This window comes from Budorcas taxicolor, chromosome 3 (assembly GCF_023091745.1).
Source record: "Budorcas taxicolor isolate Tak-1 chromosome 3, Takin1.1, whole genome shotgun sequence".
Taxonomy (NCBI): domain Eukaryota; kingdom Metazoa; phylum Chordata; class Mammalia; order Artiodactyla; family Bovidae; genus Budorcas; species Budorcas taxicolor.
In genome coordinates, this window is record NC_068912.1 from 52,640,203 (window position 1) to 52,649,930 (window position 9,728).

General features: G+C 33.2%; 1 protein-coding gene across 1 annotated transcript in view; it reads left to right on the forward strand.

The window, feature by feature from the left end:
* The window catches only part of ZNF644 (zinc finger protein 644), a 41,981-nt gene extending 32,907 nt beyond the window's left edge, over positions 1-9,074 (forward strand). Inside the window, exons 5-6 of the mRNA XM_052638045.1 lie at positions 7,994-8,096; positions 8,882-9,074. Of these exons, the coding sequence (XP_052494005.1) occupies positions 7,994-8,096; positions 8,882-9,074 (296 nt within the window). The remainder of the gene's footprint in view (positions 1-7,993; positions 8,097-8,881) is intronic.
* The last annotated feature ends 654 nt before the right edge of the window (positions 9,075-9,728 follow it).

Below are 9,728 nucleotides of genomic sequence, written 5' to 3' on the forward strand. Positions count from 1 at the left end.
AAGTTGATTTCATCCTAACCACTTTGCGATGGTAGTGTTTCTAAACTGTTATTCTTATTTCGGCCTGAGTATAATTTAATTATTTAAGTATTTAGAGTCACCTTAACGAATGCTAATTGTTCCATATGCCAGCAAAAATTGGGCTGTTTGCCCACAATACGAAAAGGTGATTGGCTGATTTATTCACTAATTCAATTCACATTTTCTTCAAGGTGGTTTGTGTACTATGCTAAGTACTAAAGAGATAAATTGGATGTTACAGTATGATATAAGCAAAACACATGTTAAGTGCCAAGTTATAAGTGTACATGAAATACTTGAGGAAGTTCAGATGAAGAAGTTCTTTCAACCAGACTAGGGCCAAGCAAGGCTTTTGGAAATAGCATCTGATTTGGACCTTGAAAGACTGTTAATTGAAATGGTAATGGGAGTCGGGGAAGGGAAGGAGCATACCTGCGAGGAAGCAACTTGGAACTGTGTGAGACGTTTATTGAAAATACTGAGAAGCAGGAGAAAAGGGAATAGAGTTGGACAGGTAAAGGACATAGAATACTATTAATAGAATGCTAACCCATAGTGTTGGAATTAGTTTTGTTGAGCAGCCAGTAAAGACTTTTTAAAATGAATTTGTGTGAAACTTCTGAAACTCCTTTTTAAATAAAAATTAAAGGATTTGGTGGGGAAGTGGAGAAATTGTAGATGAGTTCATTTAAGAGTCCTGATTCAGGATAATGGCAGTTGGAATATAAAGGAGGAATAAAAATGCATGGATAAGATTGTGGAATTTAATTAAGTAGAATTTGGCAGATTATTTAGAGGTAGAAGAATAAGGGGAAAGATGGAGATGGCTCAGAGTTTTAAGCTTTGTTATTGAGAAGATGGTTATACCAGCATACAGTTAATGAATCTGCTACTGTGGTGTGTGAAGGATAACCTTCATTACTCCTCTGGCCATCATTTATCTAGCAACACGTCATTATCTAGCTGTCTACTGTTAACAAAGCAAACAATCACACTTAACTGAATCAGTACATTTGTTTTTAGGAGAATGGAGCCTAAGAGTTTTGTATTATTATAGCATAAAATGGGAGCCTGGTGGGCTGCCGTCTATGGGGTTGCACAGAGTCAGACACGACTGAGGCGACTTAGCAGCAGCAGCAGCATAAAATATTTCTATTTTATGATGCCTGCTTTTTTACTGGTCATAGGTTATACAGTTTAGGAATTCTATTTGACTGATAATCTTTTTTGACTAATATCTTGTTTTTCATAAAAGTCCTAACTAGTCTCCTAACATTCTTATCAGTTCTGTGGCTGACTCATTTTCTGAGTTTTGATTTTTCTTAACAGTTGACTTAATCTGGATCTGACAGTTTTTGTGTTTGAATTTTTTAACTTGTCTGATATCTTTATAACCTCAGTTCTCATGTTGTGTTTGCTATGATTTCTATTCTAACATAAATCTCTTGAATGCTGTTTATAATATGAATATGAATTAAAATGTAGTAGATTTTATAACACTGTATGTTCCTGGCCAGACCTAAACTGTAGATAAATCTACTTTAAGTGGCTTTGTGGAAATAGTAAAATAATACACAGATTTTCTCTTTTGGAGGTTAGAGCAAGAGGATGGCTTGTTGAGATTGGTGGTCCCTCACTAAAGTAAGAAGTGGAAAAGTGAGATTTACTGTTTCTTTGCTGTGTCTAGAGTTTGAGGAATAAGGTTAATTCTTGCTGTCCAGCACTTAAAGTGTGTTTAATTGTGGCCTTGGCTAAAGTTAGCTAAACCAGAAATTACCTAGTCAACGCTGTGTTTGATAATAGTTTAGATTTTGGCTGGAGTGTAAAAAATACTTCAAAATGATAAAAAGCTAAAAGATCTATTGAGATTGTGGATTTGTGACATTTCGATTTACTATTATAATTATTCTGAACTCTATGTTGAACATGATTATAGTAAAAATAACTTAACAAAGTTTTCAATAAGGTCATTTCCTTAACTAATTTTTACAGGAACAATCACTTAATTACTTCCAATAAATATGAAATGATAATTTGGAAATACTGACACTTTTAGAGACCAGGGAATGGGATTGTATTCAAGTGATTCTAAACGTGATTTAGAACAGATTTGTAATTATGTATTTTAATGTTTATTCCAATTTTCGGTATGTCTTAGTCTTAGATAAGAGATGGATATTTAGTGCCTATTGTGTTTAGTAAAACAGCATGCAAATCCAACCTACCTTAAGGAGTAATTTTAAGGTTTTTTTCTTATCTTTTACCACAGAGAGGTAAAATAGATTTGCTTTCCTGTTTACTCTTAACTAAACAATAAACAATTTGTACCTGGGGTATTATTAGCTTTTAGCTTTTTGCAACCTAGAAAGACTAGTCTGCCTGCAATTTCTGTCTATAAAAATGTGTGATAAAGTTTCATATTTATGTTTAGCTTTCCCCTTTGCACTAATAATACTCAAATATTATTTTACTAGTCATTCCCTCTACTTTGAAATAGCAGAGGTTTTTAGATACTGAATAGATATACTTTTTCTAGTCCCAAGTAGATAACTTCTCTGAACCAAGCACATAAGGCTGTTGCTACCATTAATATTAATACAGCCTCCTACTTTGTAGGGCAAACTCAAGCCACCTGAATCCTCTAGACTGATCCTAAGCCATAAACTTGAAGGAAAGGAAATCTGTTTTTCAAATATTTTTCACTTCATCCTCTTCCAAGTAAAATGGTAAATCATGTAGTACCTAATTAACTTTGCCATAATTGCTCTGTGATCCTAGGTTAGTTACTGTTTTTCATTATTGAGAATAGAAACTTTAAAAATTAATGAAAGTAACTTAGGGCACTAAAAATAAATCCAGTTTTAGAGTGAAAATATCAAGGGAAAATGATGGTGAAAATTTACTTCTGAGGTTGCGAGTTGTGAATTATATATGTTTAATTCCAATTGGAAGGGGAGCATTGCTTTCATAACAATGAACTACTTAAACTTCTTTATATGTACATTTTGGGAATAATGACTGGTTTGTTTATGGCACTGGTTTAGTTATGGTTTGTTTTTTGTAGGTAGGACCAAAGAGTTGGTATTGGCAGTAGGGAAGTCCTTTCCATTCTTAATGGGCTACAGAGAGTAGGATTTAACAGTTTTTCTCTTAATAGGTAGTATTATGTTTTTTTTTATGGGCCAAGAGATCAAGAGGTGGAACTGAGGTCAGCCTGTCTCATTTGGGGTAGTTGCTACTCAGGATCTAGAACTGGCTACATAATTTGCAAGATACAGTGAAAAATGAAATTATAGTACCTCATGTTCAGAAATTATTAGGAATATCCAGACTGTAACAACAGAGCATTAAACCATGTGGGATGCTGTGTGACTGCACAAGTTGTACACCCACGAAGTCTGTCTTGTAAGTACTTTTTGCAAAGAGAAAAGTATACACTGAAGAAAAAAGAATTTAGGTTCTCAACAAATGATTTCCCCAAACCCACATCCCTATTTTATACAAGCTAACATGTTTCTCTTCACCCCCTTAGTTGGGGCCGAGGGGAAGAAAATGCCGTTTGCAGTCTTTTGTGTGCTTGGGGCTTATGGGCCTTGAAGGATAATGGCAGCAACTAGAATTGAGTTTGTTTATCCATCTCACACCTCTGCACCTCTTGGAACATAAGTATCTTCCCACATCACCACTGGCATTACCTCCATCATCAGCATGTTAATGGTGCTAGGAATGTTGACTTATCTGTTCATGTCATTTTAATCCCTGCTGTTATCCTGAATGAGCTCATAGCTACCATTGGCCTGCCCACCTTATATAGGTCAACTAGATGGAGAAGAAATTTTCTCTAGAAGGGATGTATATATACATATATGTGTGTGTGTGTGTACACACACACTCTAGAATGCCTCTTATTCTGGATGTGTGTAACGTGGCCCTTGTATTAGGTTTGACTTTACCCTCAATATGGCAACAATTAGATAGGAACAAAACAGATGAAATAGGGCTTTTGACTAAATGGGTAGAGAAGGATGATAGCAGATAACAATATTTTGGTGATGAATAATTTAATTTAGTTACAATGTTAGTTCTTTACCATAGAGGCTTCAGATGTTTAAGAAAAAAACTTCATTCTTTGAGGTCATTTGTGTAGTGAATTAAAAAGAAAATGAAATTCACTAAAGCAATTATGTATATAATGGGCAGAAAGGTGGAAGTGGCAAAAGGACTCACGTTAGAACCCAAAGTAAATTACTTTCTTCTGTGTATAAAGCTAATGTCTCAGAAAGCAGGCTTGAATGTATCATATTTATTGGTTTGCTTTTCACTGATCCGGTTCAGTTCCTTAGACACAGCTGTTGTATTTTGTAGAGTAGCAGCTGGATGTTCTGTTTGAGGGCTCATAGTCTGTTGTATTTCTGTCTCATTCCTATCTATCAAAACAGCTAGCTGTTTTACTGAAAGGTGTATTCTAAAAAATATTTACATGACCTTACAGCTCAACTCAATTTATTCTTCTTACAAGTAAAATATTACTACCAGTAGCAATGTGGATCCTTTATAAATCAGATAACTGCAAAGTTTTTTTTTTTACAGTCTAATGGTTAAAATTGATCACTTCAAACATTATCTGCCACCCTAAATAGGAAGATTTGAGTGATTGGGTTTATTCATTTCTGAAGAAGCAGTTATATTCAAGGAGAAAAAAATTAAGAATTTCCAAAACTAATTTAATTTAATTTAACTAATTTTGTAAATTTCAAGTATGCAAACAATGCTAGATTTAAAATACTTTGAAACAGAAAAACGGTATATGTCTGGTTTGGTTTTTGACCGTAACAAATAAGGGCAAATAAAATTGTAAAGAAAGCCTTTTATTAATATAACATTATCTATTTGGCAGATTATTCATATAAATAACTTAAATAAACTTTTAGTTTGTCAGAAATATTGATGAGCCCCATTATACTAAAACTGACTTCTGTTAGTGATGTTGTTTTTAATGTTCTAATGATTTCTGGTACAGTCCAGAATGAAATGGCTTTTCCCTTGAGGTAATAAAATCTGTTTTGAGAACATTTGTGTAATTGTCTTGTTTGTACATCATCTTTTTCATTTAGTGGAACATTTTGTGTTAATCATCTTTTTAATGTAGAGATTACCATATAGATGTCCCTTTTGTGTGCATATTTATAATATGTTAAATATTCTTACACATTTTTCTAAAATTTTGGGCAGTATTGTAGGGGTGACAGTTGGATGTTGTTATTAGAAAAAAAATATTCCTGTTAAATGTATTCATATTTTATGTTCTAACATAAATGACATTTCAGGGGATAAGAAATTTTAAAGTGATGATGGAGATATTAAGATAATAGAGATATTTAGGTGTAATTACCAGAGGCCCCTGGTTTTTAACATTTTAACTTTATGGACAAGTTTCCAAGGATTCTCAATACTTGTTATTCCCTAAACTTACTTAGAACTCTTAAGTACTAGAGATTCTCAATCATATGCTGACAGAGTTGTCCTACTTTCCAAACTCATAATACCTTCAAATATTAATTACAACAAAAACTATGGTATTCTCATTTAAAATTTAGATCTGATCATTCATAAGACAGCTTAAACTTCAGAGTTTCTAGAATTCATATAATATCAAAAGTCAGAAAAACTCTTGTTTCCCTCTGTTAAAGTAAAAAACATATCTACACCTCTGAGTAAATATTTCCAGTTCCATTTTTTTAAAGTATCACAGCATCTAAATGTGATTTAAATGTTTTATAACTGACTGGTATATCATTCTTTTACAGACTTCCCCATCACCCTCTGTCCCTCTCCCTCCATTTGCTTTACACACCTAACGTTATGGCACTCTGTGAACAAATATTTAAAGGATGGTTACAATATATTTTATTTGTATCCTACAGTAATTTATTTACATTTTAGAAGAAATTTGAATACAGTGTGGCAATTTTGACAACCCAGGAAGCTCATCAAAGATTCTGTATGTAATCTCATCAAAGATTCTGTCTGTAATCTCATGATACACCAAATGGTTCCCCTATTCCATGTAACAGAGACAGGGATTGTGTGTGGTTTACCTTATAGATAAGAAAAGAGGAGCTGACATCCAGTAGCACTTAACCCTTTTTGAGTTCCTTAAACTCTTGTAGTGTATGAATTTCTTTGAAATTCACCTAAATTCAAATTGCTCACCGAGGCAACTAGAAAGAAGAAGGTGCTGATTAGAGAGTATGTGTTACCTCATTCTTTCTACTGGTTGTGAAGAACCTAGTTTCTACATACAAGCTAGACTGGCAAGTGAAGAAAAGTGTTACCGCCAGCAACATGTTCACTTAACCCAATGATGCAGAAGTGTTCTGCAGGAACTACAGTATATATTACATAGTGGCAGAACAAATTTCTATTCATATGCTGTTTAAATGTCAAAGGTTAAATTACTGGGTTTTTCTTGATTTTTCGTTGCAGAAGTATTCATTGAGTTCCTACCATGTGCCAGGCTCTTGTATGAGCTAACTAATGAGAACCTTGTAAGATTTTTCTGTTCCAGATTTTGGTTGTTTAGCTTTGAAGCAGCCATTCTTAAATACATAACTTGAATTCCTGTAGTTCTTTACTTATTAGATTCTTCTTCTGAGGATAAACAGAGAAAGACTTTTAAAGAGGCAAGTGATAGGAAGCAAAAGACAGTGGCTTCAAAGAGATTTAGGCTTCTCATGGTTTTTAATTTTCTATATGACATTTCTGTTAGCATTGCCACTTGACTACTGTAAGAAACAGTAGTCTGTTTACTGGTTTTTTAATATTAGCATCTGTTCTTTTGGAACCTGGACTTTGAAAACTCATTTCACACAATCATTGAATAGCCAATTCCTATTCTCTCTTCCCTAGAATTTTTCCAGGGCATTTCACATGACAGGTTAACAGAAGAAAATTCATTTGGACAACTCTTCTGTTACATTTGTTTCCCTTCCCCCTTGGGCCCCTAGAGATAAATTCTTACCATCTCTTCCTGCTAATTGACCAGCAGCACCCTGGAATACTATCATCACTTTGTCCAAAGGAATGGTGTAGTTGTATTTAAAGAATAAAATGTTATGTCCCATCTGTTCCTACCTACGAAAAAAATCTCTTTTCTTTATTAAATTAGATTTTTTAAAATAAATGATTAAAGGAGAAGTCAAGTAACAAATTTCAGGAACAGTTAGCACTAGAATTTTGATGCACTTTAATGTAAAAATCTTTTTTTTCCCTTTTTAATCACATTTTTAAAATAGAAAATAATGTAACAAATAGTCATCATTTAATTTGTGGTCCATTTGTTAACTTATGTGAGATAATCTGGATCTATTTTTCTAGTAAAATAGAACATATGCTTGTATATACAATACAGATATAGTTTAAAAATGAAAGTTGAGCATTCTTTGTCCTTTCAAATGTAGGGCTAGCTTATAATTTTAAGAGCTATTTATTATTGTAAAATTCAAGATGAATTGCATTGAACTTTTTACTAAGTTTTCAAAGTATGTGAAATCTGATTAATGGAGAAGTAATCAAATGCAAACTTGATGATCTTATATAAGACATTATAGTTTTCCTGGAAGTAAGATTTAACCAGATGTTAAAATAATGTATATACGATTGTAAGAGAAAAGATTGCCATTGCTGTGGTAATTGACCACTTTCGTAATTTCAGGTTGTTTTAGTTTTATCTTCTCAGTTCTGATTTGGTATGGTTAAGCATTGTTTGAAAAATGAGTACAAGAAGAGTATATGCTGATAGTATTACTGCTATTAGAGAACCAGCTGCAAGTTAGTGCATGCTTCAGGGAATACGAATGAATGCAGACATTTTCTAACTTGATTTAGATGGTCTGACCTCCCAAGAAGTATCTGTATGTATGTGTACTTAGAATATGTAAGAAATGTTAAGTCTTTTTCTTCCCCTTTTTAGCCTTAGATTGTAAGCAAAAGAAATCAAGGTCAAGATCCGGAAGCAAGAAGAAACTTTTATCATTACCTCATGGTGCTGACGAGGTTTACATTCTCCGATGCAGGTATATGTCTGTATTACCTAATCTGCTCAGTTTCTTCAGATTTTGCTTTGAGACGTACTAGTTATTTTGTTTGAGATTTTTAATTTTTGACTGAAGGTACAGTCTCAAAAATCAAGTTACAAATGAACTTTCAGAGACAGACTTAAAACTTTATGTGGCTCATAATATGCTGTACTTCAGCAACTAATCAAGTTTTTTATATTAGCGAAGGGCCTCTATGATATTGTGATTTGTAAAAGTGGCTTTTTTGTTGTTGTGTTTTATTCGTGTTCTTTGTTTCCTTTAATTTGATGTTTTTCACATTGTCTTGACTTCCTGCTTATTGGAAGTATATTTTCTCTCCACTCGTACTTCTGAGTGTAGATATACAGACTCATTCACACTTCCTTCCATACTCATCCTCATGCAATTTAAGGGAATTCTAAATTGAAGAGTGCATTTTTGAAAAAAAGAAATAGTGCATTTTGAAATTAAGATGTGTAGGTGTTAAGACCTTTTAATTAATTTTCATAGCAATGTTCCCATCTCTGCAGGTATTACTAGAGTTAGTATGAATTGGCAGTTTTGATATTACGTTTAATCATTTTGACCTCACAGGTATTTAGAAGCTGTTGTCTAGTACTATCTTCAGTGTAAAGTTTGCCCTTTGTGTTCATGAATTTTATGGGAATTGGGTTTTTTGGAAGGGGGGAATTGGTTTTAAATAAAGGGAATCGATTATGTTAGGAGAACTGTTAAATAAAGGGAATTGGTCATGTTAACAGAACTGTTATCAACTTCTATAGGTTTTGTGGCCTGGTCTTTCGTGGACCATTGTCTGTTCAGGAAGACTGGATTAAGCACTTACAACGACACATTGTAAACGCTAATCTTCCACGGACTGGAGCTGGCATGGTGGAAGTCACATCACTACTCAAAAAGCCTGCCTCCATTACAGAAACTTCATTTTCTCTACTAATGGCAGAAGCAGCTTCATAGAACAAGAAAACCTTTTAAATAGCAAATTTGAATTGGATGTAAATTTGAAATTCTTTGTCTTTTTTTTTCAAAGCCACATTAAATTATCCATTTATAAATACTAAAGCAGGAAAATGGGGAAAAGTGAATGAGAGTGACATCAGAGCAAATTGAGTACTTCAAACAGTAAGTAGTCTCTATATTTTATATAGGATGGAAGAAGTGTTTCTAAGGTTTACTACATTTAGTCAGTTAACTGTTCACTCAATGAAAGACCAGTACATGTAAGCAGTTATTAATAAACTGTTGCACATGGATACTTAAAGACAGACTAATTGGAAAATTATGTTTTCTGCAGTGTTACCAGAATCAAGGTTCTGTTTATTCCCCACAAGACTTGCATTGAAAAATAAGATATTATATTTTGTTTGTATATATTTAGTGTTTTGTATAATACCAGGAACTGCTAACTAAATTTACTCAACTTAGGGCATTAAATATCATGTACTTCATAGTTTGAGACTGTTCACTCAAATAGGGCAGAGTACTATTCTATCTAGATGTGTAAGTGTTTTTTTTTAATCACATGGAACGGTTTTTTTTTTTTTTTATACTAAAAAGTGGAGGGAGATTTGTTTAAACAAGTATTTCTAAAAGAAATATGTACATAGTCCT